The sequence below is a fragment of the Phoenix dactylifera genome, chromosome 9 (genome assembly GCF_051530095.1).
Source record: "Phoenix dactylifera cultivar Ajwa chromosome 9, Ajwa_hap1_PhDact_Kaust_v1.1, whole genome shotgun sequence".
Taxonomy (NCBI): domain Eukaryota; kingdom Viridiplantae; phylum Streptophyta; class Magnoliopsida; order Arecales; family Arecaceae; genus Phoenix; species Phoenix dactylifera.
Window position 1 is genome coordinate 3,415,702 of NC_143198.1, and position 12,756 is coordinate 3,428,457.

Here is a 12,756-nt window from a genome sequence, read left to right on the forward strand (position 1 = left end):
GCAGCCACTCTAGTTTTTCAATTCCACCAAATAACTGAAAAATTTCCGTAATCTTCCTAGAGCTTATCCTCATCCATGCTGTTTTATGCTCCATCTTCGGACCATTTCATGAGGAAGAACCTTGTCATGCTCATGAATTTACTCGTCCACAACCCCTACAAACATGGCCCCTCCATCATCTCCTTCCCCATCCATGCTATCTCCTCTCCTGCCTCTAACAATTCGTCTTTCGCTTCCTAAAGCCGAAACATAAAAGTGGATAGGATAATATCTTTTCAAATCTATTTTCATTTTTGAATTTATTTGAATATGAATAAAATTTTGAATATCCAACTAATAACTGAATATCCAATTCTATTTGTATTACTATTTAATTTTATATAGCATTTATAAATTTTAAAAAAATAGATGACCACATTAATATTGTATTTATTTGATTTACCTTCCACTAATTGGTAATGTTTTTGATTCTATAGTCATAATATTTAACTATCTACTTATATCCATATTTATATTCATACTTTCAATATTTGATTTATATCTGTATATATTTAAAATAAGTATGAGTATAAACTTTTGCATCCAACTAACATTCGTATCTGTATCCATATTTTCCAAATAAAATAAATATGATTATAGATATACCGGTATCCGATCTATATCTCATCCGGTTTTAACCCTACTAGAGCCTTATGCTTTTCGGTCTCAAATTCTAGTCCAAATCCGACCCGCAAACCCTAACCGGAACCAAATAGTCATGGTTAATGAAATCGATGGCTGAGAGGCACATGCTTAGATCCGAGTGCTGTAGCCAAGTTGGGCCCCACCATCCAGCATCTAGATCGAACCAACTGGCCCACTCAACTTGCTTCTCTAGCATGTAGACTACTAGTTTGATGCAGCTGCTGATAGATAGCTAAGTAGACACTACTGACCTTTCGAACACCTCCAGCATTGCCTTCTCCATGATGCACCTCATTGGCGCATTGTCGGCCACCACAATGACATAAGTCTCATGGTGGCAACCACCGGTCCTCCTCGGCACACACTTATTTATAATAAAATTTCATCTTCGGCGAACCAATGTTATGAAACATAGGAGACAAAGCACTGGATAACCATATATATCTACGGTTGTCACGCCCCCACCTCTGTGAGGTACGTGAGGCACCTAGTGCCCACATGGGGGCCATATGAGGGGAGAACACGGGGCTCCCCTACCAGATATTGTCCGGTTCTGGGGCTTCACGCAAGCGTCCTTCGCCCCTTCCTGGTTTTGTTTTCCACTCAAAACGCGTCTGCAGGATTACGAGACACCCACCTCATATGCTCAGGCTCTGGAACGAGTCTTTTCCGATGTGGGATTATTGGGCCTCATACCCTTCCCACCATCGGACAAGAGTCGTCCTCGACTCTGATACCAAATGTCACGCCCCCACCTCTACGAGGCACGTGAGGTACCTAGTGCCCACGTGGGGGCCATATGAGGGGAGAACACGGGACTTCCCTGCCAGATATTGTCCGGTTCTGGGGCTTCACGCAAGCGTTCTTCATCCCTCCCCGATTTTGTTTTCCACCCAAAATGCGTCTGCAGGATTAGGAGACACCCACCTCATATGCCCAGGCTCTGGAATGAGTCTTTTTCGATGTTGGATTATTGAGCCTCACAACGGTATTTAAAATTAATGGCCAAAATTTATCCACATGATACAGGAGTACACGGCTGGCGTCAACATTCTTTGATTCAAACGTGTCCCACAATGGAAGCATATATGCGATATATCACGATCAAATACCGAGAATGGTTCCTTTCGTTACATCAAATTATGGGATCTCTCATGGCTCGAACGAAGGAAGCATGGACCCCAGAGGCACCCGCCGCTGCCGACCGTCCATTCCGTGGCGTCGTCTCTCTCGCGTCTGCGTTCAGATCGTTGCTGGCCAGCCAGGAGAATTTTGGAACCTTTAAACCGTCCAAACTTTGTTCACTGTCTCTAATCTCGATCGCATGGCTGTAATTTTCAGTTGGATATGGGATATATTGGACATTTTTGGACTGGCTCGTGTCCGACTTGGAGAAATATTGAAGTAAAAGACGCGTGTTGTGACGCCGGGTGACGGAGACCGAGATATTTTTGGTTTATTTTGGTCAATGATAGAAAGTTGGAAAAGTTTGTCGTATCAGTAGAAACTTTTGGTCACCGACGAATCCTAAGAGAAACCCAGCAGCGAACTGGAAATTATATCCTACGCTGTGGGCAACATATGGCGTGCACGCTGACACGCATCTCTACAGTGATGCATCGAAATAAATGCTCGATTAATAGGATCCCCTGCTCCACGATCTCCATCGGATGATGGAAGACTGCAGGACTTTATGATCTGTGCACATATACTGGAAGACAAACAGGACCGCCGACTAGATCACCATTTATGCTGTCCAGCATTTAAGAAAGGTCCTCTAGATAGATCAGAAAGTCATTCCTCTAGCATTGAGCCATCGTCCTTTTTTTTTTTTTTGCTTCTATTGATTACACCTACGTCAGAGTAGCATGAGCAATCATTGTACCAAAAAAAATGAAAAGAATCCATAGAGTACACCGCTGTAAGTATAAAATATAATTTTTTTAGAAAATAAAATTTGATTAGCAGCGCATCCAGACATTTGTTATGTGTTTTATTTGTCTTCCTTTTGAGCCAAAAAAAAAATTGATTGAAAGACAATATATATAAATATATGAATCTCCTAAATATAATTTTAAAAAAAATGATTGATTCTGATGTTTGTCAATTTATTTATTTATTCATGTTGGTATTTCTTTCACCTGAGATTGATCTCCATACCTCAATTCTTAGGTAAATTACATTAAAAAAAATCCTTGGAAGAATTAACTTTGAATGCTAAATTATTAGTTAGTTGAAGTGATCAAAGGGCATTCTTGCAAATTTTTACATCTGACAAGCCCTTGAATCTCCATGATTCAACCTATTCAATCCTCCTCGGCAAGGAGCTATCGGGGTAATACAAGGTAACAAGGTTGTTTATGCATGAGAGTAGCAACTATGCTAATTGGCAGCGCTATTGCTACCGTTGCTCCTATCCCAATTGCACCTAGATCTCAACACAATCAACAAAACAATCAAAACCTCAATCCCGTTGCATGGGATGTTGAATTGGCTATAGAGTTTTAAAAGTTAGTACCATGTAGAACCTCGTGATACAAAGGACTGGCACTTTGTGGTGCAAATATCTTTGGTTGTCAGATCTAGTTGATGAATCTTATAAATCACATATACTTTTCTAAATCTCTCCCTAGATTGTTCGAAACAGAAACAACGGAAGCATGCTTCAAGAGAAGATGCATATACTATTTTGAACAAAAAAAAAGGCGTCTTGTGAAGCCGGGTGACGGACTTCTCTTGAAGCATGCTTCCGTTGCTTCTGTTTTGAAGAATCTAGGGAGAGATTTTGTTAAATCTAATAATAGATTTTGTTATTTTGTTTATTGAACAATTTCAGTATAATACATCAAATGGATGCCTGGTCCAATCTGATGGTGCGTAGAAAGCGGATGATGCCTTGACTTTTGCAAGTTGGGGGGGCAGAGGATGGGGATGACTTCACATGCATTCCTTCAAAAAGCTGGTGGGATAGTAATCAACAACTTGGCCTTCACAAGATATATATGATATCTTCACTGAGCAACTCAAGAGCTAGCAGATTCATGCACTCCATGAGCTCTTGCGAGCGCAATGAATCCACTACTGTGACCGTCATCATGACTACAAAATATTATTACTTAGTAATAATTATGTTGGGCATTATTCTTTTGAAATCAGTGAATTGCCATGTATTATTACTTAGTAGAGAACTTAATTCTTCCAACTTGTTGATTCCTAAGTTTCGAAGGACAATAGTACATTTTTATTTTAATTAGCCAAGTGATTGGATAAGATGGTGACTTATTTTTTCAAAAGAATACTAATTCTAATGTAATGAAGTTCTGCAAAAGTCAATGGTCACAAACCATAAATCAAGTGAAACAAAGCATATATTCCTTCTTTTCCCTTTTGCAAGAAGAAGATGCTGTGCCCATTATCCTGTAGTTTTTTTTTTTTTTTTTGCAGATATTATCTATTCGCTTATAAAGTTCGGTAGAAGCATTGTGAAACCTATGTCACTCAATTTATAGCATGATTCTGTCATCATCATCAGAAGAATATGAGTAAATAAAAAAAAAAAAAAAGAAGAAGAAAAGATAAGCATGGAAGGTGGAGCTTAGAGATCATATTTTTATTTTAATGAGATAAGCATAATTCTGTCATTATCATCACTTAATTTGCTAAAATGGATGATTCATACCGCTCTAATATGGATATCTGCTTCAGCTACTTGGTATTGACGCCGCGTAAAGCAAACCATCAAGGCTCTTGATCAAGTGTTCACGGATTTCAGGTATCTGATAAATGTTCAGGAGAATGCAACGGTCAAACATGCGAGATTTCAGATAATCTTTTGAGTCGATTTCTTCTTTTAGATACGCTTGTCATCCAAGTGTCCAATTAGGAGAGGTTTAAACTTAATGGGACAGGTGGGTAGGCCTACTTTTTTGTTGACTATATTGCACTCAAATGGGGCAAGTGGCAGCCCTTAATTTGTTTTCAAATGAGACAACATAATAGCAGTTCTCGACTCTAAACAATGCACTAACTCCAATTGTCTGTCTAATCTTATTGAACGTTGTCATAATTAAGGGCTCTGAAAGACAAAGGCCGCTGCTGCCACATAACTTTTGAGCTGTAAGAAGAAAACACACCGGATTCATTCTTTAGGTAATGACACTTTTTGACAGATTCGTTTGAGTTGCATCCCCATTCACAACCTTCTTCTGGTTCATTTCCTTCACATAGGTTTGGAATTAGTGGATTGGCTTTAAAATTCTAAGAAATATGATTAGCTAGCTCGTCAATTTCTCGTGGCAACCTGGCACTAGGAGGCATATCAGGATTCGACCACCCCTTTGTGGTTTTAATGATTTATTATTAAAATTTGTTCATTTAGAAATGCTGAATGCATGCAATACAGAAGTAATAAAACTTTCAAGAGGCAATTGTGAAAGTTGGACTAAATTGAACATTGAGCAGCTAAAAGACCCAAGCTGGGATCCTCTCCAATCCAGGAGCGGACCAGATAGGTCCAATCTTTCAGTCACAAGCACCCATGGTTGACACAATGATCATTCAATTGGAGAGCAATGCTTCAGTTGGAGAGCAAAAAGTGTTCAAAAAAATCCACAGAAAATGCAATTTGTTGCGGTTTCAGATTATTCAGTTATTATTATGATGTCCAGACGTTAAACATAGTACATGATCTTCTTCTTAAGTGTTTTTTTTTTTTGCACATTAAAAGAGAGAGAGAGAGAGAGAGAGAGAGAACAGAACAGAAGACATCCTCTTAAAACACTGAAATAGCCAGTCCCAGAAGGAGAGGAAGGAGGCTATAAAACAAGATCAGAAATGCCGCTGTACAGGATTGAACCTATTACGAACCAGAATGGTACATACCATGGTATACTTTTGCATCAATTCAGTATAAAATCTCTGTACAGGGGGAATACTACATTATGGTTCGGCCCGGCGCTTCAAACCTTGTGAAAAATATTACTGCTTGACTAATAATAGAAGGAAATCAGAGGAAACATGGAGAACAGATACGTAGATAAACCATAGGAGCCAATACCATAAACATCATCCGAGAACAAGCTACAGAATAAACACAAAGGTTGTATCAGACGTCTTTCTCAGCTTACCACGCAATTCTGATGCTGTTATAGGATCTGTGTAACATATCAGGGCACACAAACACCTTATACATCAACCATATAATTTTTCATTAGTTCTATATTACACATGCCACAGCATTTCGAGTATTGGAAAACCTAGTACAAATTTGCATCTCCTCATCTATGGTTATAAAGACACTAATGTTCCAATATAAAATAACATTTCATTGAAGGTCCATTCCCTCTTGCTCCATAATCAAGAGGTGATGCTTGATCGACAGTAAGGGCAATCATGATGGGTCGGCAGCCATGGCTCTAAACAACTTGGATGGAATCTATGCCCACACTGCAGCCGTATCAGTTCATCCCCCTCCAGAAACCTCTCCAGACATATACAGCACTCAAAGGATGCTTTTGCAACTCCACCTTCTTCTGCACATCTGAAAACTTCTCGTTGTAGCCCAAGTTTGTCGCAGCTAAGTCCAGGGGGCTTCCTGCTCGTATCACAGAAAGAAGGTGCTCGATCTCTTCGAAGTGTAAGCACAGCAAGGGGTATCCCGGATTCAGAGCATTCCCTTTGAATTTTGGCTGCCCAATCCCCAGAGACGATGACGCTCAAGTCATCACTACATGAACGTTCATTCAGGGAGATGCCTGAAGATGAGGTGCTTTGCCTAGGTAGAAACAAAGAAGTGTCAGCAAGGCATTGCAAGAACATTGCCTACATATTCCCATTTAAACATGAGCTGAAGATGCATTTTCTCTAATAGGAAGATAAATGGAGATTGATGACCAACCTGCTTCCTGTAACATCAACACTCCGCAGTTTTTCAAGAAGCCTTGCCCGTGCCTGTACCACAGCACCAGGAAGTCGATCATCTGACTCATCTCTGGTTCGTCTCGGCCCACTGTCTCTGCAACTCTGTATCCCACCACTGCTGCGGTTACCTACCTCAAATTCACTCGTGCCTCTATGGTCCGACCAAATCTGTTCATGTAACTGACCACAGTAGAAACTATTCCTTAGTGATAATGCAAGAGATTCAAATCGAGTTCTTATGTAGCATTTAAAGGAAAATCAACCAGGTTCATGCGGAGGGGTATGCTGTCCATGAGAGAAGGGAAAGAAATTGGAAAATCGGCCGGTGGAACTACAAAATTCAAACCCTCCGCATATGGGAAATTCTATGTAGGAGAATGTCGAGCGAAGATAGCATTTAGTGATTTATCATCAGCTACCATTTGCCCAAAGCTAGGAAAGAAAAGAGGTCACCTTAGTTATTTTTGACTGAAGTTGTGAGCTAGGTTAAACCATCCGGTAACACAAGTAGGTTGCACTTACTAGGAATTAGCAGTGGGTGAGGATTCAAAGGCCAAACACAGAGAGCCAGGACAAGGCTTGAAAGTCATGGTTATAGCGGTCAGCCTCAAGCCAAGAATGTAAAATGCTAGGATTGCTCGTAACCACCTAACACATCACTAAGCACTCTCTCATCCATTAGTTTGCAAGAGTCATTAAGAGAGAATGCACATTGTAGATTCAAACCAGGGTCAAAAGTTGAAAAGTACGGTGTTGTAATGAGTACATTAAGCAAAAATTGCCTCAAATCTTAATTAAAGGCCGAGGTTCTTAATCATTATCGTTGCAGTGCTAGTTTTTCCATGATCACCTCCCTCCAGATCATTCTTTCTTACAGCACTATGACAAAGGCTGATGACATGTCTAAGAGTAGAATGAAGGGCAACAGAAAAATGCAGGCATGAGATGTAGCAGATGTAGAAATTGAGGGAGTACCGTTTTTTAAATGTTGAGGGATATGCGTCATATGATTGTGGAAGGATGAGCTAGAATAGAGCAGGGTGTGATATCTCAAGTATTCAACCAGAACAATGATTATAACCAAAAGGTGTTCCCCTCTTTTGTCAAAGATCAGTAATTAGCGAACAGGATTAATACTATCAGTTGGAACAAGTGCCAGAAAAAATTCAAATTTATCAAGCATGTGGTGTTCTACGACAAAACATAAAACAATATCATCCACAAACAAACAAAATTGAATATTCTTCATTCCAAACCCAACATGAAAATAAGAATAGGCTTGCTTATCGTACCCCTCCGTGACCAAGATAAATAACAGCAGATATAGAATGTCTCCAAGTCTCCACCTCCTAGAACCTCTACAGGAATAATTTGGTCCACCATTAACATAAGATAGAATATAAGTGGTGTAAACAAACATGTGAAACAATCAACACACTTTATCATAAAGCACAAATTCTTCCTGACAACAAGCAAATAAAAGCAATTTACCATGTCATGTGACTTGTCCAAAAAAAATTTCACATCACACCAGCCCTTTTATTAATACACAAAGAATTTATACATTTACAGTATCACAGAAAACAAATAACCATCGCAACAAATGTAAACCTTAAGCGATTCTGCAAAAACAGTGCATCTCCTCTCATCTTCGAGCTCAAAAAGCGAGACTCTAAGCAATATTTCTAGAATTTTTTGAAGTGATATAGGCATAAGATTTACCGATCCTCCTGCAAAGTTTAGGTGACAAACTAGCAATGGTAGCAGTCAACCAAAAGCAAGGACCATTTGTTGTAAGTTGCTCAGGAAGCAGCTCCTGAAACATTTTTAACTGGGTTTTGATATGATAAATGCTCATTAACTTTTATTTGGACTGAGCTTTTCTTCTCGACCATCCGATGTTTCCAACGAATCAGCCATTCATGAAATCTCTTTTCATTTTTACCCCATTAAGCCTGTGCTAAAAACACTACAAAAATTTCCCTTCCAAGTAACAAAATATATTGCAAAAAAACTTTTAGTTGCAAGACTGTCAATTATGTGGAAATAATTTATTAACAAACAACTTTTACCCCAAGTATCTCCAAATCTGATATTAATTCTTATCCAACATAGCACCTAATCCCCATACAAAGTTAGATGTCAATGACATCTTCCTTCTACCTAGGAATTTCACCATCCTATAATCAACATGAACAGTTTGGTCTCATAAATGAGCAAGGGACAACCTTGTTTACCTCAAGATTTTTCTTACCTTTCCTTGTTAAGTACGGTTTCCAGGATCCTCCTATGATAAAGTTCATAGTACATATCTCACAAGTTCTTCTAAGGTGACTGATTTGCCTTTATGAGATAATTAAAATTCTTCCAATTTGGCCAAAAAAGGGTCCTCCCAACTCCCTTAAACTTATACGTGCCATCCACAATGCCCAAGCTAGGAAGGCATATGGAAACCTACATAGGTTAAGAGACAATAAATAAAAATAATTCTTTACTTGCAGCAAAATAATTTTTGAAAGTCTTGGAATAGTAAAATAATGGAGTTGAAAAGAAATGCCAGATGTATAAAGACTTACACAAAAAGTTGGTAACAGCAGAAGGTAACAAGAATATTTTACAATATTGGTATTTTAGCAACGGAGACTATTAACAAGAGGGGGGAAAACGAGGTTATTTTATAGTAGAAGTGCCTAAAAAAGATGATAAATCCGATAAAAACAGAGGAAAATGATTAATTTACATACAAAACTCTTTGCAACATATTACAAGAGAGAATCAAAGGAACATGATATATGACAACGATCGCATGACTCCAACAAGAGCGAAACATTATCAACCATGAAAAAGAGATGTTTAGCATCCAAGGAAGTTGCTGCTCAATATCTATCATGATGTTCCTCTCCCAATTTGAAAGGACTTGCTTCATAGAATGGCTTACTTGCAGAAATTGATGCGTGGCTGCCATAAAACTTAAGAGATAATCCTTGACTGGCTACAAGTCATGGCATACAAAGCAGTCACACAACCATTTAGAAAAGAATCCCAATTTATCCTTACCGCCACGTTAATTCAATCACCGTGAAACCTTACTGTGCCACACTAGTTTGAATGAAAAATATCATCAGTAAATCTTAATTAACTGCCTCATTGATTCTTGGGTGGTTTGGACTAAGGAAGACCCTGTGCGTGCATCTGAAGAATAAGATCTAACAGGAGTTAACATCACTTTCAAAACCTTCAATAAATACATAAAAAAGGTAAAGAAAATTCAAAACTAATTTATAACGCTCAAAACCAATATATACCATGAGCCGCCTAATTTACCTGTATTCAAGCTCTTCGAATGAAAAAAAAAAAAATCGAACTTTGAACAATATTACTATATATTCCTCAAAATCGTGAGATTTTTCCTTAAAAGAACAATTAATTAGACGATTATAATGACAAGTACTAAATGCTAATTGCTATGATTATGAAATATAGAAGATCGTAAATCCCAAAGCCGACTCCGTATGCTAGAAAAGATGATTAAGTGGCAACATAACAACACACACAAAAGAAGAGGAAGAAGGAAGACAAGTACTGTCGGGGAGGCGCGTTGGTGCCTGCCATGGTGAGTCCCCGGGTGGGAACGCCGCGCACCATCCTCACGGGGTTGATGGCCGCCGTTGCTGCGACGACCACGAGGAAGGCGGAGAGTCGCGTCCAGCCCTGGCTCCGGCTCCGAGGTACGGCCCGTCCGAGACCTCCAGTGGTAGAACAGCTTCGTAGCAATCGTCATGCAACCAAACCCCTCTATCTCTCTCTCTTGTCTCCAGCTAAAACTATCTATGAGGGATAGGGTGAAGGGAGAAGGGACTCAGAGAAAGAAACAAGGGATATGAGGAAAAAATAAAGGGGATAACGGCTCAAAAGGGGAGGAAAAGGAAACGGGAGCGGAGGTGGGCGAGAGGGAGCGACACGGAAGAGGGAGCAGTGGTTTCATGGCGGTCTGGGATACGTCACCCGGGAAAAAATCCATGGCGCCGCGCCGTCTTGGTGGAGGCGTTGGGCGGCGCTGTCGTCGGCTGGGCTCGGGAACTAAGGTGGAGGTGGGCACTCCACTGCGTGACACGTACAGCCCGACAGGCCCTTCCAATGGAGTCAACCTTATCTTATGGTCGGTTTGCAAAAATAAATCTTACAATAGATTATCATATTTAATATAAAATTAAATAAAATGGTAATAATATAAATAGTAGATTCTATATCTATTTATTTTATAAAAAATAAAAATAAATACTACCATTGAAATAATATTTATTTTCTTATGCTGAATTAACACAAATGCCTTCACTTATATTATATTAATTTTTACATAAGACTTATTGATAATTAATATATATTTTTATAGCAACATTTATTTATATTATAAAATATATTTTATATTATATGTATATAATTAATTTAAAAATATTTAAATTGAACAATGTTCGTGTAACTATATGTATAACTCATGTAAATATATTTCAATATTTGAAATGGCTAATACTAATGGTGTTTATCTAAGTAGGCCATAAATGGCTAATAAATGGGCTGAGAAAAAAATAATATTTCTTGAATTGTTTATTCAAGAGCGTTTTTGAAAATTTGGCAATATTTTTATATAAGATTACCTTCAATTGAATATAGTAATTTTTTTCAATGCCATTTTTCAGAATATTTTTTTTTCACTAGCCAAGTATAATAAAATTTATTTTTCTCAACAAATTTTTAGATAAATGATTCTCACAAATCATTAGATTATTATAACATACCACAACCAAACAGTATTTATTTCTCACCCATGTTCTTCTTAAATGGTGATGTAGGGAGATGGGTCGAGGTTGATGGGGAACCAAAAAAAAAAAAGAATTGATATGTTTAATACATATAAATAAAACTAAAATTATTTAACCTTTATGTTAAATATTTAATAAATTTAAAAATAACAAAATTTGAGATTATATTATATAATAAGGGTTTTTTATAATTGCACAGAATTAGCTTAAAAAGTTTGCAAGAATCGGGATTGTCCGTGCATTTAGGTTACATTTTCTAAAGGCTTGTCCAAATTGAGTGCAAATCTCAACCTTCGGGCAGCAAGAAGAAAAAAGACCTACCAAATTTGGGTTGAGTGATGTTTTATTGATACAAAATGATGTTTAAATGGATGGTTATCCTATAAAAATATCCAAACTGACTCTAAGTGGATAAAAAAATCTAAAATAATATATATATATATATATATATATATATATATATATATATATATATATATATATATATAAAATATCTTGCACTAACTAAAAGAAGATTAGTGTTAAAATAGGGGGTGTTGGCAATCATTTTTCTTTTTCAACTAAGTAGCTTTCATATTTCTACTCCATCAACTGGCAATAAGATAGCTCCCAAATGACTCTGATGTTTACAAATGAGATCACTAGGTCAAAAAACATCTCTCTCTCGAGAACATAAAAGTCCGAAGACTTGCATTTTTGGACTCTGACGCTCTTTGTTTCATCGGCATATACAAGTGTCGAGAGTTGGCGGTGGATTTGGACTGCACTCGGTTTTCATAGCATCCTTCATTCCTTCGTCGCTAAGGTAGGAGATGTAACGGTTGGGACGTATACGTCATGGAATACGATAGCATGGTACACTAAATATGCGCCCTGTGAAACCGCCAGGTGCCGCCATGTGAGTGCATAGTTGCACCCTGTACATTACTGTAGCTTGAGGAGCTTGCATAATAAAAAAAATAGAGTTTTTTTTTTACATAAATATCCTTCTCAAAATTAAATTTATATTTATTTTTTATCCTCATAAAACACTATCTTTGTGCCCTCATAAAACCATTTTTTAATTAAAAATAAAATAAAATTTTGAAATTACTTTTTTTTGTCCCCCATCGTGATCGCCTTATAAATATTTCTTTTTGCATACCTACCCATTAAAAATATTTTAGTCATTTTAATTTGAAACCGTTAATTTTTTAATGCGTTAGATGGCGTGAATACATATGCAAAATTAAAGATTAAAAAAAAGACAAAATAACCAAACAAGGATTATACGAGGGTATAAAAAATATCACTTTTGAAAAGGTATTTATGCTAAATTCAATATTTAGGATGA

General features: G+C 37.6%; 1 protein-coding gene and 1 long non-coding RNA gene across 2 annotated transcripts; both read right to left on the minus strand.

Annotated features, from left to right (window-relative positions):
• Positions 1-5,870: 5,870 nt before the first annotated feature.
• On the minus strand, positions 5,871-10,747 carry LOC103709207 (putative E3 ubiquitin-protein ligase RHY1A). The gene is made up of 3 exons (XM_008794435.5): positions 10,187-10,747; positions 6,581-6,783; positions 5,871-6,457 (listed from the first exon to the last, which is right to left on the minus strand). The coding sequence occupies exons 1-3, from the start codon at positions 10,382-10,384 to the stop codon at positions 6,040-6,042; spliced, it is 819 nt and encodes a 272-aa protein (XP_008792657.4). The 5' UTR covers positions 10,385-10,747; the 3' UTR covers positions 5,871-6,039.
• On the minus strand, positions 6,870-10,151 carry LOC148702396 (uncharacterized). Its single transcript, XR_015968622.2, has 2 exons — positions 8,858-10,151; positions 6,870-7,961 (listed from the first exon to the last, which is right to left on the minus strand). It is a non-coding gene; the product is annotated as an uncharacterized LOC148702396 (long non-coding RNA).
• Positions 10,748-12,756: the final 2,009 nt, after the last annotated feature.